Source organism: Blennius ocellaris, assembly GCF_963422515.1.
Source record: "Blennius ocellaris genome assembly, chromosome: 10".
Taxonomy (NCBI): Eukaryota; Metazoa; Chordata; class Actinopteri; order Blenniiformes; family Blenniidae; genus Blennius; species Blennius ocellaris.
In genome coordinates, this window is record NC_137659.1 from 2049606 (window position 1) to 2076864 (window position 27259).

A 27259-nucleotide genomic window follows, 5' to 3' on the forward strand; every position below is an offset into this window, starting at 1 on the left:
GTAATTAGTTTGTGAATATGTTGGAGCGAACAGCAGACATAACAGATGTAATTTCAGATAAGTTTAATGACTGAATAAGTCATTAAACCGACTCACACAGTGCTGACAGCCAATATCTCCTTCATATTTCACTGCCACAATCACAATGTTTAGACAAGCCTACGTCAGTATCACTATTCTCGCAAAATGTCAAAGAGCTGCAACTGTAATCGATTACCTTTTGACTGATAATATTTGTGCAGACGTAGTTCCTATGCTTTTGGCTCACCTCTGGATGCCTCCTCGATGCACAGACAAAACTTTCTCTACTGCTTTGCTAAACTGGCTCTTTGGGCAGTAAAATAGAGAAAAGACTCCCGGTAGAGTGGTTTTCTGTTTCCTCAGCTCAGGAAAGGAAGAACAGCGGATTTCAAGAAACAAACTGTTATTGTTGGTTAATTTGATGATTCTGTCTCTCTACATTATGGAGAATACTGTCCACACAGTATAATACTATGAATAATATGAGAATACTGTCCACACAGTATAATAATATGAATAATATGAGAATACTGTCCACACAGTGGACAGTGCAGTTGTTATCATGATCACTCTAATTTACCGTCACCAAAGCTCCGCCCCTCAACACAAACAAACCAATAGCATTCATCCACCAACTGCCCGGTCTTGGACAAACATTATATTTTGTTTTTAAAATGCAAATGCCACTCTCTTCGTCCCTGATGACTGTTTCCCTCTCTCACTTATCAGTAGCTTTTTCGTCCCTGATGACTGTTGCCCTTCTTCTTCTTCACTCGGGTTCGAAGTTGCACCGCCACCATCTGCTGATTCCAGCTAGTCCGTACAATTCCCACTCAAAAAAAAACCAAAAAGAAGAAGAAAGTTGCAGTTTGGTTTCTACACTGACAGCTGACTTGAAAACATGCAGTCAGCTTGGACGGCTTGTCCGAGTTCCCTACAGTAACAAGGAGGGGGCGGGGCTTAGCCAAAGGTCAATTCAGACTAATGATGCCTGAGGCTTAGTCCACATGGGGTCACACTGGTAGTGTGGGGAGCATAGAGTCCCCTGCAGTGTCCTTCAGCTATTTCAGGGAACCCCATGCCTCTTCCAGGCCAAACGGCCGATATAATCTCGCTCCAGTAGGTGCCGGGCCGACCTCGGAGCCTCTTCCCAGTGGGTCGTGGCTGGTGGACCTCTAATGCGAAGTGGAGAAGGTGCTCCAGTTTATTTGGCACTACGCCCGAAATTCGCCTATGAATAATTAAGCTAAAAAGTACAACCGTCTTGAACCTTGTCCCATACTTTTTGTCACAGGTGAGCAGGGCCTTTCAAAGTGGTGGAAGCGGACCCGGATGCACCCCAATGCGCTAATGCCCCCCCCCCCCCCGCCTTTTAACGGAGCACATAGACTTTCTGTGGCAGGGCAACTTCATTTCATTCCGGCCACAGTCACAGAGGTTATGTTTCATCATAAATATTAATGAATGCGTGAATATTCAGTTGTTGTTGTGGGACCGGCGTCCACACCGATGATCCCAGTGGTTCCAGTCAGACCTCTGCCGTGTGGGTTAAAAGCCACAATAACACACACACACACACACACACACACACGTCCAGCCTCCTCTGGGACTCTCTGGTTTTCAGTCCATTAAGTGGAGCCGTTTGCAGTTGTTGTTCCGCCATGTTGTTCCAGAAGACGAGGCAGATTCACCGCCGCAAGGTCACGTCCCACGTTTTCACAAATCCACCGGAGTGACGCCGCTGTTCCCGCCGAGAGCCGCGTCACGCAGCCCGACCCAGTGGCTCAATGGACCCCGGGTGTCTGGAGATGAATTTAAAACGTGATGGCTGACGACGCCTCGTCACCCCCCCCCGACCTTTCATTAGATGTGGTCGGTTAGTTTTCCATCGTCAAGCTCCTAATATGCTTGGAAGACACCGGATGAGTAATGGCGTCAACCAATCCCATCAAGTCACGAGTTGGAAAAACAAACTGAACTTTTGCTCCAGAAACGGTTTGAATCATTTGGTCCCATTGTTTTTCATTTTTAGAGGAGGGCAACAAGAATTTCTTCTGGCCAGATGGACAGATGTTGCGATATTGTTTTTTACGTTTTATTTTAGTCTGTTAGCGCCGGTGGCTATATCTGCCAGCATTCGATTTAATAGATTTTGATTAGTTTACATGTATCTTGGCGTGTTACTTCTGGGCGTTCCGGCTTCCTCCCACAGTTCTAACACACGCATATGAGATTAATTGGTGAAGCTAAATTGCCACGAGGTGTGGATGTGAGTGTGTGCGGTTGTTTGTCCGGTAATGGACTGGCGACCTGTCAAGGGTGTATCTTACCCGAGGGTGTGTCCGCTCCCGTGTCCTGCAACGGGATGAAGCAGTATAGAAGTTGGATGAATTTATGCAACTAATAATGAATCTGAAAAATGGAATTATGAGATGTATTTAGTCTATATATATTTTGTATATAAAGTATATTCAAATACTTACAGTGGTCATAATAATGGAGAAAAAAGGGTAATATTTAAGAAAACTACTGTAAGTGATTGTGTGTTTGTACGTCGTTGATATAATATTTGTTAAAAGTGAATAGTAAACTTATTTTGAATTTATGGAAAAAGAAACAGAAAATAAATTATTGTTCTTTCTGCCCCTTCCATTAAAAAAAAGTACGATTTGGAAATTCAAAACTCAATTGCTGACAAATCAAACAAACTATTTGAAATTGAAAATTAAAGTGGGATTTTTTTTTTCTTTCATAAACAGCCTTTTTAAAATAGCTGAGTTTACACAATGTGGTGGCCCTGTACTGTACTTACAGTGTGGGTGAAGGCGCCACAGGGGGAAACGCTCTCATACAAGATTAATTAGCAGTGATGCTGCTCGACCATTGGAGGATATAAATATCTAAGCTTCCCCGGGGTCTGATGTTCCTCCGTCAGCCGCCCCGGCCGCCGCTGTCCTTGGCACATTTTCCTCAGTCGCACCCTTTATTTCTCTTTTATTTCACTTCCAGTGACAAACAGGCGGGGGGTCATCGTTCACTGGAGGTCGTCGGTAACCCCGTCCACCCCGTCCTCCCCGTGGCTCTGTCTTTTCCTGAAAGTCCATCGTCTACACCGGCCGCCAGAGACTTCGCATTGTTGAATTTAAAGACTTGGTTGAACCAGGTCAAGACGGCTGGAATTGCCTCTGAAACATGACTTATCAAGGCAGGAGGCTGCAAGTTGTTTCCAGACACAGTCTGTCTTGTTCAGCCGCGGCGCCTCTGAGCTCATGTGACATGCAGAACAGTTTGTTCAGGAGTGACCGGTCAAGGTGGACCAGAGGAGGTCAGAAGAACCAGATCATGACCAAATAATGCAGCAACTCATTCTGAGACGCGGCTTTACGTCATAAAAAAGTTAACTAAACTTAAAAAAACCTACTTTTTTTGGATATACTTATTGACCCATTGAAGTATAGTTGCACAATGAAGCTGCGAGTGACTCTCAGCGTCTTTGGATTGTAATTTTCTTTCTTTCTTTCGCACATTCAAGGCAATCTTTGCATCAGTTGGTAGACTTGAGTTGTTTTCCAACCCCGACGACGGCGGCTCCATCCCCCATTTCACCCTGTCCATGTGTCGAGGTGTCCTTGAGGAGGCTCCCAGCGGAGGTGGAGTACCTTGCATGGCCAACGACAGGAGCCAAGTCCATTTCCCATTAAGACAAACGACAGACAATCCAAACACGTCACATCTGAGTAATTCACTAAAGGCGGGCCGTTCCACAACGGGCCAAACCAAAGCAAGTTTCTACACGAGGCAATTCAAAGTGCATCACAAAAGCTAAATAAATACATTCGAATCATAGAACAAACAAGACAGATAAAAAGGGCAATTAAAGGACAAAAGGCAATCAAAATGGGAGAATGAATAGTTAAGAATTAAAAATGAAGCTGATCAAAATGCATTTAGACTCGTGAGAAATGAGGGTGATTACAGGGAGCATTGTGTTAAAATCATGAGAACGCTGCAGTGAGCAATGATGTTTTCAGCCTTGATTTAAAATTAATTGGATAAGCCGACAGTTTGAACAGACCTCAGGCGTTTGTGAAGTTTGTTCCACAAGCGAGGAGCGTAGAGACGAAATGCTGCTTCACTTTGTTTGCTTCTGGCTCCGGGAACACACAGTAGGCCGAACCGCCTTCCATATGTTTTGATCGAAGGCCATTTAACATTTTGTGAACTTTCGACCCACGGGAAGCCAGCGTTTTGAGCACCGGTGTGTTCTGGTCCAGTTTATTGGTGATTGTAAGGACAACAGCCTTCTGCATCAGTGGAAGCTGCCTGATTGATTTTATTTATTTATATATTTTTTATTAAGACCTGTAAAAAGGTTGTTACAGTAATGAAAATGAAAGCCTGAATTAGTTTTTTGTGGCTTGTTTAGACAGAAAACGCTTTATTCGAGCTGTGGTTTGGAGGTGGTAATAGACAAACGGCCATGAAGGTCTTTCACAGGGGCCGAGTTGCTTACATACGTTTTTTGTTTTTTTTAGTCTGAAGGCAACAAGATAGTTGATATAAACTTCACAGGTCTTCTATAGATTCAGAAAATGGTGCATTTCCTCTTGTAACCTCAATCAGTTTTTCGCGGCGCCATCAAATCCGTGCAGACTTTTAGTTTACTCCAGCACAGCTGCCTTTGTAATCCTCCAGTAGTACCGGTAGTAGTACTGTAGTAGTGGTGAAGTAGTACCGGATGCAGGCCGAGCAGGTGGATGTGCTGCAGCAGCACTGAGCTCAGCTCTGTCGGGACTCTGCTGACGGAGGACTGTTTGCTCAGCACAACGGCAGGTTATTTTTAGTCCCAACAAGCATCTCCACCAACATCACACACGTCTCCCCTGGTGGGGGAAAAAAAGAGAGGAACGTTGAAAAGAGGGCGGGTGGGAGGATAAGTTCAGTTTTCATCCGATCCGCTGACACCTTTTGTTTTCGTTCTTTCAAATGCAGAAAAACACAATATGGACTGTCGGAACGATCTAAATCATCGAAGCGCCAGGGAAGCATGATGTATGCAGAAGCATTAAACACAGAAGCACAGCAATTAGACTGTAAAATTATAATACATTTTAAATAAAGCAATATATCAATACTCTGGTCTACAAGTGTTGACGTGCGCTTTTTTTCCCCTGACCATTGTTGGTATATTGTTTATCACTTGCTGGTATGTTTTATTGTTTTTACTGTTGTACGATTTATTTAATATCATTGTGTAGAGCATAGTGTCAAAGTCATTTCAGTTGAGGGGTCAACCGTAACATATTAAACTGCAGATATGGACAAATGTCAAAGTCTTTCCTTCTTTTGATCCTTTTGTATCTGCAACAATTTGCCAGTCTATTCTGAAATATACATATTAAAGGAAATCAGATATTATATTTGCAAAAAAGAAAAAAACCCCACAATATCTGGATCTGGAGATTGTATTTTTATTCGGGATTAAAACAATTTGCCATCATCTGGAAAAAAAATTTGAGTTTACATGTCCTAAGTATCACTTCACATAAATTGGACACCTTTATTGTGAAAGGTGTTGCGTCGTGTGACCTCCACAGATGCATTAATGTCGGGGGTCAAATTGTGACCAATGTCATTTTCCACTCCACTGTGGAATCCAGTCCACCAACGACACTTCCCACAACCAAAACATGCTATGACTCAATTTCCCACAATGCACTTGTCATTTAAAGTGACAGGCTAAGCATAAAACAATATATTGCGAAATGAAAGTGTTTGTAAAAAATATTTTTGGTGTGGATCACCACCAGAATGTAATGGCTTCTTCCTCTGATCAAAATGTACCTGTGGACCGATTTGTTTGACGATCCACTCCTTAGTTTGGGAGATATCTTACTAGCAGACAGACAGAGATTTTATAACCTGCAGATGCAAAACCACAGTTAAAATGTAAGAGGCAGACTGATAATGCAGTAAAATCTGAGAAGTCTGAACACGGAGATGTAATAAATCATAAACAGAGGCGCGATAAATCGCAGCAGAGAAAGTAGAAATATAAGAGAAGTGCAATCGGGAGAAAGAGACAAAGTACAAATGCGTCAGAACTGCAACATTAGAAACACAAAAGAATGAGTAGAAATGTGACATTTGACATGTAATGGACTGAATAGAACGGCCATCACAGCTGCAATAGATACATGGAAATAGTGAAAAATTCAACAGTCGAAATGAAGTTGGAACACAAACACAATCAGTTGCAGAAACGCAGTAGAAATAAAAACATTTTTAAAAACACAAGACAAATTCTGGAGACAGAAAATTACTATGGATCGGAAACACAGTAGAGTCTATACGCAGAAATAAACGTACAAAAAAATTAAGAGGAAACACAATAGAAACGACGACTCAAAGAAACATTGTAAAGATTCATTAGGAACAGAAGCACAATTAAAATGCAGTCATGAAGGCACAGAGCAGAGACGTCACACGAGTGGAGGTGCAGTAGAAGGAGTATAAATATGATGCACACAAAGTGCAGTGATCGCGCCGTAAATGGAACGACGCAGTAGAAATGAAGTCGTTGGAAACAATTGCAGTCGAGACACTTGCAAGCAGAAGCTTCGGAAACATAGTAGTTTGTAGTGATATGAAAGAAACGGTGAAAATGTTAATGTTACGTATTGCGCGACGTCACCACAAGAGTCCAGCGGCGAAGTTTCCGGCGGGGGCCGTGTGACCTGCGTTCAGTTTGAAACGTGAGCCTACAGTTTCTCACCGAGAGACAAAGACGACCGAGCCGTGATGGAGTGCAAAGGAGATGTGGAGTGCGGATGAAGCTGCGACAGATGAGCTCAGACAGATGTGACGGGTCTGCCTCGCCACTTTGAATCTGATGGATCGGCCGACGACGACGCCACCGCCGCCGCGAATCCGGGAGTGGAGAAATGTGGAGCCTCTGCTCTCGTCCCTCATCCCTTCGTCCGCGGCTCATGTCTGCATTCTAATAATAAAACTGCGGGCTGATGTTTTATTGATAAAGCTGTCCGGCCTGCTGGGTTTCGGCGAGGCACGTTTCACCCCCATCGGCTCGTCTCTCTGCCAGCAGATGCCTGTCAAGGCTCATTATTCTGTCGTCTTGAGTGGCAGGAGGTTCAGCCGTCCGGCCTCCCCGGCGGCTGGACCGTCTCACCCGGGGAAACCCGTGGCGCTCCGCCCGGACCGCCACGCCTCGTTCAGGAGGGGCGGGAACACAAGCAAAGTGCAGGCGTCATCTGTTCGTTTTTTCAATTGTCAGGCTGGTCCACACACTGCATCCAAGTCCCTCTATCTGATCGAAGCCTTGCGTATAGATCCCAGTAACTGGGTCATGTCCTTCTTTGTCTTGTTTGGATCCCTGTGACTCGATTATATATCCTCAGTGTTCCTTCTCGATCTCTGTATTTGGATCGGAGACCTGAATCCCTGTATCTAGACCACATCCTGTTTCTGGATCATATCCTTGTGTCTCATCTAGAGATCCCATGCCTTTGACCACCACGTCTGGATCGTTTCAGTGTGTCTCGTGTCCAGATCCCTGCAGCTCCATCATTTTCCTGTGTCTGGTTCACATACTTATATTTAGACGCCTTCCTTTGATCGTAGCTTCGTCTACGGATCCCTGTATTTGCATCACAAGCCTGTGTCTTGTTTCTAGCGCCCTGTTTCAGGCTCCTATATATCTGACTCTAGGGACTAGATGCCTGTATGTTGATCATACCCCTGCCTATATTGTCTGACTCGCTGTATCTGCAAGAACCCTGCATCTGGATGACAAATCTCAATGAACTGATCTCCTGCTTCGAGCATCTAGATCTTTATATCTCGACCACATCTGTTTTCGTGGTGTCTTTGGAGATTTTAAAAATGACTTGACTCCTGAAAGATTATGGATCTTTGTGTTTAGAAATGTATAATATAGATGATTTTCAGATTACTTATAGATAGATTTTTTTTTTTTTTTCTTAGTTCATTGTTTGTGAATGTGATCCATAAATGTTGGCCACATCTGTGTAGCCGAACTCCGTGCATCTGCAGTTCATCTCCTTTCCATTTCTTGAAGAGCCTCCTCTGAAGCTAATCGACTCCTGGATTGATTTGTTTCCTCCGTGAGTGGCGTGATTGGTTCTAGAACTTGTTTTTCTGGGCAGGTCGATGTGTTTAGATCCTGGTTGCTAGCTTCTATTACCAGTGACACTATGGATCAATTCTATTGAGATGCTTGCGTTCTATTCAGTTGTGAGGGTTCCAGTTCGTGTGCTGAAGTGCGTTGCTCAGTGCTGAAATCCAGATTGGCTCGTGGCCACAGAGGGATTTGTACGTGCCAACAGACAAAACACGACAATCACTCAACTGCTCTGCTCAAACAAGCATGTCCTGGTTCTGGTATTTAACCACTAGTCCACGTGAAACCTCAGTCATTACCGAAAGCTTAATGTATGTTTTATGTTCTGATTCTGTCTGACTGTAGAGAAAACCTCCACTGAGGCTTGCAGCTGAACTAGAACTAGGTTGTAACACACTGTTATAAAACCAACTATGCTGATGACTATCTCTACTTAGCGGACATAAAAATAAAAAAAAATAAAAATGTAGTCAAGGTTTCTCATAGAGCCTTGGAAGTTCCTTTTGCCCATCATGCTGAAAAGCCGAACCGCTCTGAGCTCCTCCAGGATGCAGCGGTTAGGCTATAGAAATATCGGTTAGGCTATAGAAATATTGGTTAGGCTATAGAAATAGTCTGGTCAGACGTGATATTTGCTTGAGCCGCCGTGTCGTATAAGATGGGACTATTTCAGCCACCATCACGGAAGCTTTGAACTTTGCTGATTTTATCTTTTAATTTGCCATAAATTGCGACTGAATCAGCAGCGAAATAAGTCTCAAGTATGGACGATCCCAATGAGTGTAACGTATACCACGTAAACCATTCTAACATTCATGCCTTCAATAAAAAGTTATTCAAGTGAACCCAGGATATGATAAAACAAAATGACGTTTCTTTATTTAAGGAGAGTTTACTTCTATTTTCAGGCTCTGTATGAGTTTCTATGGAGCTTCAGTCGACACACCAATATTACCTTCGAGGATAAAGTGCTGGACTCGCCATTCCTTCTTCCATCCATTATACTAATCAGTCTTAGCATTGAGGAGGCAAAGCAGCTCAAAATTACCTTCCCCCGCCAAACTCTACATTTCACAGAGATACACAATCCTGCAGCAGGTTTCACAAGCGCGGACGACTCATCCTCACGGCGTGAAACACTTTGAGGCCAGCGAGATATCTGCTGATCCACCTTCTCCGCCTCAAGTTCTACCTTATCACTACTTTCTATTATTAGCATTATGAAGTGAACCTGGCTGTGGAGAATGGCAGTGCTGAGAAACCAAAGCAAGCCCAGTGGTCTCATACATATTCACACCAACAAATGAGAAACAGGAAACTCAAACTTTTCCATTGTTTTGGGCTGCGGCCTTCCCCCGTGCTTGTTCCCTCGCCCTCGCAGTACCAGTTTGACGTGAGATGCAATTCCGCCGGCAAAAAAATGTCTTTTGAGTTTTCACTGCAGCGAGTTGCCAGCTGCTCAGATCGGGGTCTCGGTTTTGTTTTTTGTTTTAATCTCTGCCAAGTCTCACCAAGCTCCACAGCACGAATTAGGAGTAGCAGCTCCTCTCATTGACAAATTGCAGTTAATTGTAATTCTTGCGCTTTGCAAAGTCACCCCCGCGGCCTGGATTGAAGGACTCGGCTGTGTTTATGACTGCGCCGCTCGCTTCCTGTCAGACGCTCATCAGCGATTCAGCGATGCGCGGTCTTTGGAGATCTCGTAACTGAATAACTGAGTAGCTCTGCTTTATCTTCAAATGTCGAGGTCTGTGCGCGCACCTGACACAACGGCTTTCACCGATTGAACTTCATGATTTCTTCCTCCCGACTCCAGTAAGCTTTTTTTTTTTTTTTTTTTTTTTTTTTACAGTCATTAGAGGAGATTCATAGACGGGTTGGATGTAACTGTGGAGACAGAGGAGGCCCGAGATAAATAACGTGGTGAAAACGGTCCCCGGAGGCGAGCGGCAGAACGGTGAAGAAGAAAAGTCATTAGTCGGAGGGTTTATTCACTTTTCCAGCGGCTCTGTGACGTGACTGTTCAATAAAGACATTAAATACTGGAATTGTACACGAAATAGTAGAAGGTGAAACACGTTGCGCTTGTCTAAACTTGTGACTCACATATTAGAATAGACACAATCTACCACTAAATTCACGTAGGAAAAAAAAAAAAAAAGCCTCTTATTTGTTGATAGTTTGTTTACTGGAACCTGATTGATCCTGACAGTGATGTCAATCTGTCCGTGTGACTGAGTGAATCTGAACGAACGAACGAACGAATGAATGAATGAACCTGTCAATCTGCCTGTTGTAGGGGAAAGGGGAAAGGGTCGTTGCCATGGTGCTGAAGGAGCTTCCTGGTAAAAAGGCCTCCTCTGAAGGAAACCCCCTCCTCACCGTGACAACCAAGGTTGGCATGACGACCACGCTCGTTTGTTACCTGGCACTGTTCAGACTCTTCTTTTTTTCTTTCACCTCTCCTCGCTTCTGTTTGCATGCTTCAAAGTTCAACTGTGCAGCTTCATGCTTGGTTTCCACTCTGCTCACACACACGCACACGCACACACACACACTTTTTAATTTACGATTTATCATCCTGTCATAAATGATAGTATGTTAATGATCACCTGTTTGAGGGGGGGGAGGAGGGGGGATCCACAAACCACTTTCTCCGAACACTGAGCCATTTTGCCACAGCAGACCGTTGCAGGTTGTGGCAATTTGAATTAAAACTCATTGTTAATGACGAAGTCCAGCAGTCGGTATCGCGCCACGATCAAGCTCTGAATGTAATCTGCTCAACATTCCCTGTCAGCTTTTGCCAAACTTGACCTCGAAGCGACTCCCGTATCCACGTCGAAGCTTCTTCCCGACCGACTGCTGCTGGTTTCCGACGCTTTTCCACCGCCGTTGGTTTTTCGAAGTTTGCGGGAGGTCTTCCTGCAGGTTCCTGCGCATTTTTACAGGCCACTTTAAAACACTCCCATCTTTTCTTTTCTCACTCTCCCTTTGTGCCGGCGGATGTTTCTTGTTGACACAAAAGCTTTATCTCAAAAATGTTTCCCGCGACTGGCTAATAGATTTCTCACTAAATAGTTTTTTTTTTTTTTTTTTTGTAATCTCTTGCGTCTTTGTTCTGTTCACTGTCTCCAGAGGCTGCAAGGCAGCGCCACAGAATGCAGAGTAAACAAACTGCTGCTCTGCTTCTTTTGGAAAAAGCTCCGCGTTGGTTTTTCATCAGATGACAAATATCCTTGGACACTGGTGGCGCACTGAGCACTCCCCAGTACTTCCAACTAATCTACTTTGTGCTTCAGCAGATGTGCATCATCAGCAGTTGGGACAATATACTAGCTGCTTTTTTTTTTTTTTTTTTTTTTTTTTTTTAAATCCTCACCATCTGTGTGGTTTTTATCAGGATAAGACACAGGGGGAAGCCGAGGCCTCTGCGTCTTGACGCCAGCGCCTGCTTCACCTTTTGACCTTCACCAACTCTTGACCCTGTAAATCACATATGGACGCAGGACGAAGACTAAAGTTACTGTGTCCGGAGGTGGAAAAGTTCTCCACCCGCGGCACCATTTCCCTCACGCAGTTTAGACCCTCGTCAATCACAATAAGCTCTCGGGCAAAAATCGGAGCTCTTTGTATCCAGAAGTCTGTAACGTCGTGGAGCAGGAGCCATTCGTGTGTATTGGATCTTGGTGCAGGTGAATCTGGAAGTCGGTGTATTCTGCTCCCACTGATGTCCTGGGTGTTTATTTATGGTGCTTTCTATCGCAACTGGCTAAGATGTCGGTTAAGCTAAGGCTATTGTGTCCGGAATTAAGAATATTTTTTTTCCAAATATACATTTTGTACGTACAAATGATAAAGCTATTCCATTGCATGCATTGCCTGTCAAAGGCTCTGCTTTTAGTTTGTGATTTCCATCTGATCTCGAGCACAATAGTTAATGTGACTATGGTTTGATGGCTCGAGCCTTACAGTGTTTGTGCGGAAACACAGCTTTTGCATTGTGTGCAGAACTGTCCAGAGGTTTTTCCTCTTTGCTCTTTAGTTCTCATACCTGGTCTGAATCCGTCGATTAAGGGTCTTTTAAGTTGTATTACTTTGCTACACTGACGTGGGCTCCATAAACTTCAATAACTAAAATATGACGGGAGCCAAGAACTCCTCGAGTTTTGGTTGAGTTTGGTGTAGAAGTGGACGGAGAACGTTGACGTGGTGAGATGGCGCTGCTTCCCGTCTCGGGATTAAATGCAAACACGTTCCATACACATCCATGGACATACACATCTGTGTGGATTAGGATTAAAGAGCCTCGGCATTCATCTGCGATCAGGTTAAACGTGACCTTTACTTTGTTCTACATTTCCCAGGAGGCCTCTTAGTGGAGGGCGGAGGCTGTAGTTGGCCTTTGATTGAGAACTATATGGTAACAGCGTTTGACCTGAGAGCCTGAGATTACAGTTAATACTTCCTGACGCTCATACGGCGGTGGAGTACTCGGTACTCTCCCTTCACAGTAAGACTCTCTGAGTCCAAGTCTTTTACTGTGTTGAGCTTTTGGACTCTGGCCATATTTGCGAGGTCCTGAAACATACCTTTCATATCGGCCTGTGGCTCTTAAAATGTGGGACACAGAAAGTTGACATCAGGCTTTGTTTTACGCAGGAGGGAAAGGCAAGTCTCTGTTTCTCTGTCTCCAGAGGTCCATGCATTGTTATGCATGTGGCGTTAATGACGTTTAAGCTTTTATGTCAGTGATCGCAGCATGAATACATGATAGGGAACCGCAGCAGGTGATATTGTGAACTCTTCTTCACTCCAGATGTGCAGATGGAAGGCCTGTGCTCCATCACAACTGCAAATTTGACTTCTTGGTTGTGGATAAGTGGAGCTTTCCAGAGTAGTGAATCCTTTTCAAACCTACTTCAGTCACATGTTTCAAATGTCTCACATTTTTCAGATTGGCTCGCCACTGGTTGTCCTACATATACCATTTCACATGCACTCCATTCGGCATGAGGTGTACCGCAAGGTTCTGTTCTGGATCCCATTTCGTTGTCCTATATTGTTGTTCCTATTGGCCAAATCATCAGCCAGTCCAGTCAGGTTCCATGTCTCGGAAAAACTCCAAGCTGAGAAACCAAGAGGTTTTTTTTGTGGTTTTTTTAATTACCTCAGTTTCACATTTCCTCAAGAAATTATATCTCAGACAACATCATCTTTTCGTTTTTCTAAAGTAATATAGATGTATTTTGTATGTATATCGTGACAGGATCACATCTGGCTGTAAACCCACATCCTCAACTGTCAACTGGGCCAAAATGCTGCTGCAAGAAACTGTAAAAAAAAAAAAAAAAATCTCACTTCATAACTTCAAAAAAAAAAAATCCGTTGACTAGTTACCCATCAAGTTAAAATTCCTGTCAAGCTCCTTGTTCTTAAACAGCGTGACGCCCATTAAGATTTCTTGATTTTCCTCATTCATACGACCTGACAAAGTCTCATTATCCTCCAATCAGTTCCTTTCAGCGGCTCCATGATCTCAGTTTGCAACCGGAAGTGATTCTGGGGCGACTCTTTTCCATCACGCCTACGTTTTTCAATACAGGCCAGACTTCAGACATATTTTCTCCTACGTGGTAAATCTTCCCTCGTAATGACAACGTGCAACGACCTGAGCACACCTGGCGGCTCTGCAATGGAAAGGAGGCAGATTTGTTTATTCGCTTCTAAGGAAAAGATGGCAAATCTTTTTGAACAGATTATCTGCAGTGACAGTAACGGACGCGGCCAAATCCATTTGCACTTAGAGCTTTAATCTTTTCACTCCTGTCCATGTCACTGGTGACGGGACTTTGCACGTGCACGTCTCTTATAGCCAAAACTGATAAACCGCTCATGACGTCAGGAAAATTCCAGAAGCATGAGAAACCAAAGGATGAGTAATAAATATATAATGCATAATTTAAATATGATGTATGAAAATGGATAATTAAATGTCTTCACAGTGGCTGGCAGGACATCCACTATAGAGCCGCCCAATCTCAGAAATAATTCAGTACCGTAGTTTTTTTTTTTACACATTTTTAAAAACACAGAGAAATATCAAAGAACTGCCAAAAAATTGACAGCTCAAGATATCTTGGTAAAAGGCGCAGAAGCAATCACTAACTTGAGTTTTTCAACCATTTTCCAAGCCACGAATTCCAAATAAATCTCGACAGCCCGAATGTACAAAGTAATTATCGTCACAAAGGGGGTTAAACTGGATGCTTTGCATAATTAAACGAGAGCGCTGATGGTGTTCAAGCTCCTCCAGGCTGTTCTCAGATCTGTCTCTCTGCTGTTCGCTGCAGCTCACATCAATTAAACATTTACACAGATTGTGTCGGTGACTTCAGGACCAGCCCGTGAACATGAATGGATTTCTGAACTCCGCGCCCTGCGTGGGGTTAAAAATACACACAAAACCCCCCCCCATGATTTAGCATCGTGTCATTGTTTTGATCACATTATCCCTGTGTGACGTGACGGGCCTGTTAAGCTCTGCCGTTTGATTCCTCATCTCCGACTTTACATCTTTTTGTTCCTCCCATCAGTCGATGCTCTGTTTTTGCTGGTTTCTGCGGCATCAAACAACATTTGAAGGGAACTAAATCCTCTTCCTCCTCCTCCTCCTCCTCCTCCTCCTCCTCCTCCTCCTCCTCCTCCTCTCACGTGGTTGCGTCTGATGTGCTTGGTGGGCTGTTGGCGTGCACGTGCTGGTGTTTGGGTTCAGAGAGTTGCAGCCTGAAGGCTGGATCACCACAGATAAGACTTCTTAAACCCGAGGCTGCGTGTCTGGCAGCCGCATGCAGGTCGTACCAAGGCAGGAGTCCCGAGTTTTGGATGAAGCACGATGGGACGTTGAAGTATCCACCAAAACTCAGGGTGTAAAACTGAACATGCCATGATAGTTTTTGTCCACTTCGGTTCAAAACATCAGTTCCTCACTTCCTTGACGACGTCTCGCTGAGCACAGCTCCCAACGCTCTCAAGTGGTGGCTAAGGGGGAAAAAAACACCACTTTTCTGTTATTATTAGTGCAGTGTACCATCAGAGCAGCTGGCCTCACAGTGGTGTAGTAGTTAGACTGCCCACCTCACAGCCAAGATTTTCTTTTCCTTTATTGGCACTCTTGTTGAAAATTCTTTCTCTACTTTTAACCCAGTGGTTTCCAAACTCTGTTTTTTTTCCTAACTCATTTTAGAGATACCTACATTTCCAAGGGCCTCTGAACTCTGCTGCACTTCTTTTTTCTTTTTTTTTTACTAAATGTTTGAATGGAACCGCCAATTTTTGCACTGTAACGTTTGAGTTGTCAACGTCCACTGCTCCAAATATTATCTGTGCAAAAATTATAAAGGGTTTTGCTCATTGGTGAGCATTTTCAGCCATGAGATTTGAGTTCTGCTTCTCTTATATATCTTATATTATTATTATTATTATTATTATTATTATTATTATTATTATTATTATTATTATTATTATTATTATTATTATTATTATTATTTTTATTATTTTTATTTTTATTATTATTATTATTATTACTAGTATTACTATTACTATTATTATTATTACTATTATTATTGTTGTTGTTATAATAATAATAATAATAATAATAATAATTATTATTATTATTATTAATTAATCTTTTATTATATTATTATTGTTGTTGTGCTTATTGTTCTTCTTCTTCTGGTTATTATTATTATGTTCAGCTGTGTAAATCTGTGTAAAGAAAAATGTTTAGAACACTTGTTTCTGCTGCTGGTGTCGTGATAAATGTCACCAGAACACAGCAGGGGAGTTTTCTCAGGGGAAAAAAAAAAGTTTAATTCACATGTTGGTGAATTCCCAATTTTTTTATTTCTTTTTTTGGTTGTTGTTTATAAAGAACACAACAACCTCCCACTGCTGCTCTGCTTCAACGCGTGAGGAAAGGAAACGATGATCTGATACTTTTGTCAACAAAAAGCATCAAATCTGCAGGTTGTGTCTGTTTCTGCTGCATCCAGTCCGGCGATGGATCAGCGAGCCGTTTGCTTCATGTTTAGGCTTAAATGTTGTGAGGTCGTGTTTGACGTGCCGCTCCTGACCAGAGGCCGTCAGTCACGCTCTGCTCTCTTGTGCACCCCCCCCCCCCCCTCCCCCCCATCCCCCCCCCCCCAGCTGGTCGGAGAGCAGCAGGAGAGTCGCCCCCTGCTGAGTCCCTCCATCGACGACTTCCTGTCTGCTGAGAGCCGCAGCGACGCCCCCTCCACCCGACCGCTCACCTCCAACACCGCAGGTAGACTGCACATACACACACACACACACACACACACACACACGATTGCAATGTCTGTAATCACCTTAGAAAACTGTAACTCGGAAAATACAAATATCATAATTTAATGAAACTGAGTCTAAATATTGAGTTATCATAACCAAAATCTAAATATTAACATTAAACTTCAATTATTGAGCCATTTAGAATATTAAGTGATTACTTAAATCGAAGTAAATGTTGACGGAATATTAAGTGTAAATGTTGACCATAATGTCTTCAAAATAAATCTAAACATGGATGATGAAGTCCAACTATTAAATGTAGAAATTCAGAATATGGACAATAAAATGATAGAAATATAGGTATGAACATAGAGAATAAATAATGATGGATTAAGACCTAATAAAAGAAAAAGTCGTGGCATATTAGGCCTGAATATTGAGAAATAAAGCCTGAAAACAACAGAGTCAGATTTTTCTTCTCAGGTCGGTATCGACATGGTTGCAACCCATGTATATAAAAAAAGCAAAAAAAAACATTGGGTCACTGTGTTGAACATAAATAAAACAAAATAGGATCTCATTGAATATAAACCTTTTTCTATATCCAATAGAAACAACGTTTCACATGAAATATTTGAGCATTTCATGGAAAATATTAGATTTATTTTTTTTTTTTCAAATAAATGTGGAATGGGGTAACAAAAGGCTAGAAAAGTCAAATTTTCTGAAATTATGAAGACCTGGAGGAGGATGTGACAGCTCTACAAATCAGTAGGCTTCAGGTCTGTGGCTGTTCTGGGTACGAGGAAAGCGTCACAGAATGAAATAAAACTAAATGTTGTGACTGTTGTATTTGGTGCTATATGAATAAAGTTGAATTGAATTGAATTGCAAATACTGTGACTCACTTGAGGAAAAAATGGAAACCCCTTTTGTAATAATGCAGGCTGAAGAGAAGAGACACCATCCAGCTTGTTAGCATTTCAAAATCCTGCATCTGATGGGGTGGGATTGAATTAACGTCCCCTTTGCCCCCCCCCCCCCCCCCTTTTTTTTTTTTTTCTGTTTCTCTAACTTTGTGTCCTTGCCTGTCCTCCTTCCTCCTCTGCACCCATCTGTCACCTCCGACTCAGCAGGTACGGCGGCCATTAATTAACACCTCTGACCTGCTGTGTCGTCCTGCCGTCCACATCTTTCTCCTCCTCCTCCTCCTCTTCCTCCTCCTCCTCCTCGTTAGCAGCATCAAACACACACAGGTCATGTTGTTGCTCATCCTGGATTTACATAAAAACTCGCGGAGCGGAGGTGAAACTCGATGTGAGGGACCGTCGGCCGCGGCGCCACGTTTCCACTGTAACGGATCCCGGGGCCACGCTGACGCCCCGACCTGTTATTGTCATGTGATCAGTGTCGGCCAGAAGCACCTCGGACCCTTACCAGAGAAACACGAGTCTGAACCGTTGCACTAAATAAGAACAGAGCGTCCGAAAGCCGTCGGGTCGGTCGATCTAATGAGTTGGTGGCTCAGTCGTCAAGTCATTTGGTCGGTCATTGAGCCGTTTGGTTGGTTAATGGGTCACGGAGTTGATCGGTTGGTTTATTTGATCCACCGATGGTCTTTAAACTGTTTCAATATTGCAGTGTTTTTCAACCTTTTTGAGCCAAGGAACACTTTTTTGTTTGGGAAAATCTGGAGGCACACCACCACCACCCGAAAAAATGTGAAACTCTGTAGCCTCTATTAACAATATAAAGTCGTTCTCATCAAATTTTTATCAACAGGAATCAAAAAAAACTATTTCCCAATTTCTTTTTTTAAATTTTTACTCACTCAGTGTGAAACCTGGACCTGATGGATGAAGAGCTGAGATTCTGGTTAACATTCTTTCTTTTCAAAAACTTCTCCATCACTGTCACTGACACAGTACTTTGATACAAGATGGTAGCAGGAGGTGGAGATTAACGAGTCTGACGTCTTTCAGTTTCGATTTCAACGGCAAAGTTCTGTGCTGCCATCTATTGGCAAAGAGTATTTATACATGATTACTCTTCAACACACTGATCTCACAGCTGACAGCGGCTGTGAGAGCAAATGTTTTTTCAGAAAAAAATGTGAAATTGGATAATTTCCCACGGCACACCTGACTAGATCTCGCGGAAACACCAGTGTGCCGCGGCACAGTGGTGGAAAAACACTGCAATATTGTATTGAAAGCAACAGAGCTCGGTCGTCGAGTTGTTTGTTCAGTCAGTCATCAAGTCCAGTTGAATGATTTATACATTTAGAATTTTTATATATAGGAAAAGTAAAAGCAATATTTCAGATTTTGGCGGCACGGGAGTGGAGAGGTTGTCTCTCTCATCTCAGAAACAAAAGACCAGAAATAAGTAAAGATCAAACAGGTGTGACAGTGTTGTTTTCTTTTTCTTTTTTTTAATCAAGTACTCCTACTTCCTCTCACAAGCACAAGATGCACTTGTTGGGTTTAAATGGTGATTCCAGTTTGACTGTAGGGGTTTGTGTTATTAATCGCGCCTGTGATGGTTAGCTGGCGTAGTTTCTCCCCCTGTGGAATGTGAAATGGAAATGTCTTAGAGTATTAGATCTAATACAGACGTCTCTACTTGGCTTCATTATTCCATTCCAGTGTATTTGATCAGTACGAGGATAAATCCTCTCATAAGAGATGCGGCTGAGGCCGTTATCTGGTGCGTTCCCGTTGATGCGTCTGCACCTTTTAACAGCGAGGACATGATAAATATCGGAAACGCTTCGCTCTGGACTTCGTGCCAATAACAAAACAACCGACTGCTTAAAAAACAAACCAAAAAAACGATAAAGGAAATTCCAAAGTGTGGCTAAAGTCAGAGCACAGAAGAGGGTTCAGCTTCTGTTCTCTTGCAGTTCTGTCCACAGCTCTGGACCTGGTGGACCTCAGCGAGCCGGGGCAGAGCGGCCGCACCGCCGCCAGCGGCAGCGGGAATAAGGCCCAGAGAAGAAGTCCTCTGAGGAGGAAGGGAAGCTCCAAGAGCCCCCGGCGCAGAGTCCGACCCGACGAGACGGAGCTGATCCAGGTGGAGGTGGAGCACCTGCCCGCCAGTCCCAGAACGCCCGAGAGGATCTCGCTCGACTCGGGTAAGTCGGGAGTTTTGCTCCTCTCGTTAGGAACATAAGATCAGGGAATCATCAGCAAAGGGGTCACCGTGGCGACACACCTGCCGTGGGAATCGAACCTGTGACCTCCATATAAATACATTAAAATAGATTTTAAATTCAACTGAAGCATTTAGCGAGTAATTTTCCCTTGAGTACATGTCTTCTTCTGACGTGATTAAATATATTGTTTTTATTGACTGATGCGACATATTAGCAATTATAGTAAGATAAAAATTCCGTTTCACCGATAAAATCACTTCGGAACAATATATATTTTAATGAAATTGCATTTTTTTCCCCCACCATCTTATCAAGGTTTCTTCTAAATAAATAATGAAGTAAGTTACGACAAAATTTTTCACAAATCACAATTGAATTTGTTCAAATCCTTCAAACGGTTCACATACTTTTTCTTACAAATGTAGATTTGGGTTTTAACGTCAGTTATTTTTCTATAGAAATAAACGTGCTCCTGCTTGTGGTGTGATTCACTAAACAGAAACACATTTGTGTTCCGGTAAAAGTCTGTACGACCTCAGAAAAGGTGTGAAACTTTCCTCCCGTCGACGTTCGGTCGGCATCGCTGGAGCCGATCTCCTGCTTTCGATCCGCTTCTCCGCTCTCATTTTGTTAAAAGCCCTGAGCTCAGCGAGTCGCGAGTCAAAAACCACTTTAATCTGAGATTTTACTGTGATGAGAGTCCGACTTCCTGTCCCTCTCTGATCCAAACCTGATGTACGAACCGTCACTCGTCTCTCGTCACGAAGTGCAATCGATTGGTTCTTGGGTGATGACGAATCATCCCTGAACATTTCATGGAATTCGGGTGATAAATACAAATACATACATACAAACCAATGAATAAATAAATACTTGCGGACGAAAACATAACCTTGTCGGCGAAGGTTAAAAAGGACATTCAAGTGTGTAAACAAGGATAAAAGAGATGTCGTCATCAGTTGTATTTAAGTTTTAAAGGCAGTCGCTTGTTTTTCACGAAAAACCGAATACAAATCTTACTTGCACTGACAATCTGCTGTACACAACAATATTTTACAAACACAAATATCAAGTGACATGTAGCACTTCTGAAACTGTAATGAGAACAAAGATTCTGCACTTTTCCCTCTAAATCAGTGGTTCTCAAACATAAAAATCTGCTATGGTGCGTTGTGATTAAGTTTCTCAAGTATTTAATACTCTTATAACCTGCACAATTTTTTACCAGTTACTCAAGATACCGCCTTAAAAGAATGATAAGCGATGAGTGCCATTCAAAGTAAACAAGAGCTCATGACTCTTTATACACATTTAGGTTCTAAGTTTAGTTCAAAATTAATATTTATTCATTAAAGACACCTTTGTGAAGCCAAACCGTCGGACGTCGCTAGGTTTTATGTGAGGATTAACCTCTAAAAGCTCACCTTTCAAATGTTTGTATTGCTTCTGAATCCAAAACCAACAAAATCTTATTTTTTTGTTTTTTTGGTATTGATTTTTAATTTTTTTTTTACTAAAAATCACTTTGTTTGCCAATATTTCCTGTTAAAAGTTCTCATGCAGCAAAGCGATGGACGTGCTGGCGTTCCAACTCATTTGGAATTTCTGATACTTTTCAAACGCGGTAGAATTTCTGAGTTTTACCGCAATTAAATCAAACCTGAAATGATTTCAGACTTGTCCCGGCGTTGGTCAGACCGAGGCGGGACGTTAGCAGGGGTTTTGATCGACGCGGAACGTTTGGCTGCTCCTGCCAGTTGTTGTGAGTCGTCCAGTTGATTTCCCCCTGAAGCATGGTTTTGCTGGTGTTTGCAGTCAGCCTGTCGTCTCCCCTGGACAAATGGGACGAGGTGAACCTGGACGTGGAGGAAGCAGGAAGCCGCAGGAGGAGACATGAGAAGAGGTGCACCTCCCACCACTCGTCCAGCGAGCTGCTGTGGTAACCAAAGCAAACCTCCTCCTCCTCCTCCTCTTCCTCCTCCTCTTCCTCTGTACTGACTCCGCCCGACACCTGAACCTGACGGTGAAATTCTAGACTGCGTTTTCACTGAGCAGCTGACTTCACATCGTCTCCCTTTCCAAAGTGACTTTGTGAAAAAAAAACATGCTGATTAAAAGCGCATTTAGAGAAACTCCTGCTCTTTGGATGTGAGAGCATTTTGAGTTTGCAGCCGAGATCGTTGTCTGTTTTCTATCAGCGTCCAACGATCACGTCGACACAGGAGGTTCGGCGCAACGGAAAATACAGAAAAATACAAAAAAATACAAAAGCCACAACTCAAAAACATGAACAACACAAATATAAAAGCTGTTTGTCTTATCTTTTGAATTCACAGGAACCTACTTGTGTATTTGTGTTGTGGTTTGACATTTTTCTGCCCCTTATGGGTGAAAATAACAAACACTGATGATGCATCCAATGATTCAATGGAAATATTTAATCATATAGATTAATAAATTGTAAATAGTGTTGGAAGAATGCCACATTTTTACAGCTACATGGAGATTAGTATTGCAGGAAGATAATCTGGTAATTATGTAAATTGCTTTTGCGCCTCAGAGGATGGACCCGGTCCCTATGTTTCTTAGAGCGCCACCTGCAGGGCCGGAGAGTCATCGGGATGCGTTTGAGGCACTGGCGGGATTTGTAGGCCGCCTGTAGGGGGCGCTGACGGCGTGTTTGTGTTTTTCTTCAGGTCTGCAGAGTTTAAAACGGACCCACTGACCAAGAACAACTTCGACATTCACAGCTTCGACGACCTGGACTTCATCTCCTCGACGCAGGTGAGCTGCTGCCTCTCACGAAGGCTGAAGTACTTGTACCTCAGTATACACACGTTAGAACACATCGCAGTACAGATGCAGTGCACAGAATAGTACAAACTGTAGTACACACATTATTACACACTCCATGCTTGTAGGTAAAACGGGTGAAATACATACAAGTTGCGCGAAATATTTGGGAAAAAAAAGTTTGGAAAACATCTGCCATTGAGCTTATTAACATTAATGAGAATAGAGTGACGGTGTGTAGTTCAGGGGCCGTGGGACATAACGGTGTTTGCCAGCACTGACTGGAGGTCGGAAGTTTAATGTCTCCTTAGAGTCAGTTTTGACTTTGTTCGCAAGTTTCTTGGCATTTGCGTTACGGGCATCTGGTCGACCTTCGTGTGTGTCTGTGTGTGTTTGTACGTGTGCGTTTTCAGGATTGCGGGGCATCCAGACAGCGCAGACGGACTCGTTCTCTGCTGGCCAGAAATGAGTCTCTGGAGGACGAATTTGTCAGAGCGAAAGCTGCTGTGGAGGTATGAACGCCGAGAGTCCGTCTTCCGTCCACACTGACACCAGAAACCCAGAGTCCCGCTCCGACCCAGTCCTCACATTTCCTCTCAGCACTGTCCTCTGTCTCCGCTGACTGGCAGGAGGAGATATTATATTGCAGCCTGCTCTTCAGGTGTAAACCTTTTGAGGGTGGGGGGGGGGGGGCTTTTCCTCTGAAACGCGTGTGCTTCCTGTCTGAGGTTCGGATGAATGACACCGCACTCCGATGAGCTCTCGGCTTCAGGTGGACACGAGGCGGCCGGCTGAAAGGGGTCGGAGCCGGTTACATATCTGATAAAGTATCTATAACGTCATGTGACCCTGCAGCTCTCTGCAGCTCAGACGCCGGCGGCGTTTTATTAGTCACTGCAGAAATCCATCCGTACACAGCCGTTCGATGGCTTCCATCTCGGACCAAAGCTCTTCGTTAGAAGATGGAGGCGTAATATAAAAATACAAACTGATCAATCTAAGTAAGCCGCAAATGGGAGCAGCATATAAGTAACGATGGGAGCATTGGAAATAAAAACAGAGGATTACAAATAAGACACACATATGAAGAGTATGTGTATGATTTAGATCAGGGGTCTGAAACCTTTATGACCAAAAGAGCCGTTTCAGACGATTTTGGGACATTTCAGACTGTTTGATGATGTTTCTGGATGTTTGATTATGTTTCAGGATGTCAGGATCTATTTTTTTCCGTTTCTCACAGTTTGTCAGGATGTTTCAAAACTTTCAGTTTCCCCTGGTGTGTGTATTACGTGACAGTCATCGGTCGCTCCAGGGTGCTTGACGAAGTTTCGGGATATTTGAGGGTGTCTCGAGGTGCACAGTTACCGGTGTTGCCACAGTTACCTTGAAATAGTAATCCGATTACTGATTACAAGTTATTTCAAAAGTAACTTGGTTAATTTATGGATTACTTGCTTTTAAAAGTAACTCAGTTAGATTACAAGTTATTTTTAGGTCATTTCAGCAGCTGCCGACAACACGCCCTCGGATCTCAACATAAAAATCGGTTTATCCAAAAAGGGGCGGGGCTTCCCACCAATATATCTTTTTACTCAGGAAAATGACAAAAACAGTGTAACATCTCTGCAGTTGTGTTATTGTTGCAACATTAACCTTTACTCAACAATGTTTCTTAGCTCCGATTCTTTCGTGTCACCTGAACGCGCCGTTAGAGCGACTCGGTGTGCTTCAGGATTTTTTTTTCCCCGTACGTTTCGGGCTCCGGGTCGAGGTCGAGGTCGCTGACCTTCGTGTGACGGTGTCGAGCCCGGAGCGGATGAAGTGACTCGCCCCGGCGGTGATTGAAGTGCAGATTTTCTCTCGCATATTTAATGCGAGCCACTCGTGGCGATGAGTTCGCGATGTTCTGCTCTTCAATCGCGTCGGCTCGCTCCGGTGAACCGGTGGCACCGCGGCGCCGATTGACGAGCCGTTGATTAAAAGCTCATCCTCATGGCGGCGTCTGATTTTAGCTGCAGGTGTCTTAATCTGCCGCTCGCAGAGGTCAACGCGACGTGGCTGTCACACGCCCCGAGCGGCTTTCATCGCCGTCTTTCACACCAGCTGTGAAGCTGCTTACTGATACCGCTGCAGCGGCTGCTGCATTCATCAGCTGCACCGGCAGCTGTGTGGATCAGATAACAGGGCCGGGCCTGGTGTGTCGGTGTGAAGTGGCTCGTTGCCCAACTCTTTTTTTTTTTTTTCTCAGCCCGGAGGGTTTGTGTGAATCCTGCAGCGTCCCGAGGAACCTGGAGACCGCCACAGCTCTCCTGCACCTCGGGGCTTCCACAGGAGGCGGGGGGGTTGTGACTGTGATGGGGGTTGTGGCTCCGTGTTTATGGGGGAGGGGGGAGGAAAGAGCTCAAAGGTTTTATTCAGAAACTCAAAGCAGGAAATCATAATAAGTTCTCAATGTGTGAGGCAGGAGAAATGAAAGGGCGACAGCTGCTCCTCCCACCCTGCCGCTTCAGCTCAGTGTCGAGATGTAGAGACGCTCCGAGCGACGACTATTAGAGCGCGTGATGGGAAATCAGGGAAATGTGAGCCTGTCAAATTCAATGTGACAACATGACTTCGACTCATGTCTGGCGTGTTTGTTGTGCCGCAGTCAGACACGGAGTTCTGGGATAAGATGCAGGCGGAGTGGGAGGAGCTCGCCCGGAGGAACTGGCTGGAGGAGTCTGACGACCAGCGGCCGGTCCCACGGACCGTCTCCCCGGCAGAGAAGGTGAGTCCCTCAGAGGGCCGGCTGCATGGAGGGGGGGGGGCGCACACAGAACGATCAACAAGGTGAAGACGCGCAAACAGCTGGAAAACACTCAAACACAGGAGGGAAGGTGAGCTGGTGAACACATGAATGGATGTGCGGGTGGACAGATGTGCAGCTGAACACACATACAGATGTGCAGCTGAACAAATATACAGATGTTGCAGGTGAACAGATGTTGCAGGTGGGCAGATGTGCAGCTGAACAAACATACAGATGTGCAGGTGGACAGATGTGCATCTGAACAAACATACAGATGTTGCAGGTGGACAGATGTGCAGCTGAACATACAGATGTTACAGGTGGACAGATGTGCAGGTGGACAAATATACAGATGTGCAGGGGGACAAACATACAGGTGTGCAGGTGGACAGATGTGCAGCTGAACAAACATACAGATATGCAGGTGGACAGATGTGCAGGTGGACAGATGTGCAGCTGAACAAACATACAGATGTTGCAGGTGGACAGATGTTGCAGGTGGACAGATGGTGCAGGTGGACAGATGTTGCAGGTGGACAAATATACAGACGTCCAGGGGGACAAACATACAGACGTGCAGGTGGACAGATGTTGCAGGTGGACAAATATACAGACGTCCAGGGGGACAAACATACAGACGTGCAGGTGGACAGATGTGCAGCTGAACAAACATACATATGTTGCAGATGGACAGATGTTGCTGGTGGACAGATGGTGCAGGTGGACAGATGTTGCAGGTGGACAGATCAGAATGAGGAAATCTCTCCGATCGTTCCTCTTAATAAACGTCCTTCTTCCAGTCGACTAACTTTTCAACTCCAGTTTTCCCTCCTGCCTCGTAAAAGGCGACGTTATTAATAATGGCAGATTATGAGTCTGATGGATGTTAGCGCGCGGTAATCTGCGGCGTTAATCCTTTGGCCTGAGAGGAGCTGTGAGCCCCGAGCAGCGGTAATCCTGCACTAATCTCTCCTCCGCTCAGGTGTTACATCACCGCGGCGACGGAGGTGGACGCGTTTTCCAACATCTGTGGAGCAGATCGCCTTTTTGCTTCTCGCCTCTAATAATTCCCGTCTTTAGATTTCATTAAAACCTAAATCTTCCCTAACTGAGCGGGATTTCAGCCTCTCAGTTTGGTAAACAAACACACACACGGGTCAAAGTGTGTGTGTGTGAGTGTGTGTGATCCTGACCCGAAGCTCGCCTGTGACTGATTGTGTTTGTATTAGCGATCGATGCTCCGATGAAAACCCGCCGCCGCCACACAGGCCTCATTGATCAGTTTAACGAGCCGCAGCACGGCGGTCGATGCCACTCTGTGCCTTCGGTCCGGCCGACCAACACGCGCCGCCAGGACCCGGGTCGATGGTCTCGCTGGAGATGATCCAGACCCGATCGGAGGCCGCCGCGCGCTTTCAGATTGAGGGGCGTTCGTTTTTACTCGCCGGACGTAACGTCCTCGTCTCGTTGGCAGAGTTACTTCTTCAACACCAACAACCCGTACAGGGAGTGGCCCAACGCCTTCGCCGAGGGGCAGGAGAAGGCCCGGGAGGGAGACCTGAACGCCGCCGTCTTGCTTCTGGAGGCCGCCATCTTGCAGGACCCGCAGGACTCCGAGGTGACGGCTGGCGGCCCGGAAGCTCCGCCCGAAGGAGCCCCCGTTCCCGTCTTTAACCCGCCTCTCCTCCTCCTCGTGGTTTCAGGCGTGGCAGATTCTGGGGATGACTCAGGCCGAGAATGAGAACGAGCAGGCCGCCATCGTGTCGCTGCAGAGGTCAGTCGTCCAATTATGGTCAGAGACCAGACGGGAGGTATTCTTCCTGAAAAGAATTTTTTATAAAAAAGCCATTCGTATATGGAGTAAAATGATAATAAATAATAAGAAAAATGATGTCTGTCTACACAGAAACACTTAAAAGCTTGTAGTTTTCCTGTTGGGCCACTAGAGGGAGCGAATATGAATGGAAGTGTGTGAAACAAAAAAGAAAATGACATGAGAACCTACTTTTCCTCGGTCGTATGTGAT

At 44.3% G+C, this 27259-nt stretch overlaps 1 protein-coding gene across 1 annotated transcript in view; it reads left to right on the top strand.

Annotated features, from left to right (window-relative positions):
* Window positions 1-27259, top strand: part of pex5lb (peroxisomal biogenesis factor 5-like b) — a gene marked incomplete at both ends in the record, with an annotated part of 43115 nt that overhangs the window by 13812 nt on the left and 2044 nt on the right. Inside the window, 9 exons of the mRNA XM_080503065.1 lie at window positions 10482-10577; window positions 16391-16508; window positions 19398-19628; window positions 21465-21588; window positions 22346-22433; window positions 22856-22954; window positions 25093-25212; window positions 26708-26851; window positions 26937-27007. Coding sequence (XP_080359191.1) covers window positions 10482-10577; window positions 16391-16508; window positions 19398-19628; window positions 21465-21588; window positions 22346-22433; window positions 22856-22954; window positions 25093-25212; window positions 26708-26851; window positions 26937-27007 — 1091 coding nt within the window. The remainder of the gene's footprint in view (window positions 1-10481; window positions 10578-16390; window positions 16509-19397; window positions 19629-21464; window positions 21589-22345; window positions 22434-22855; window positions 22955-25092; window positions 25213-26707; window positions 26852-26936; window positions 27008-27259) is intronic.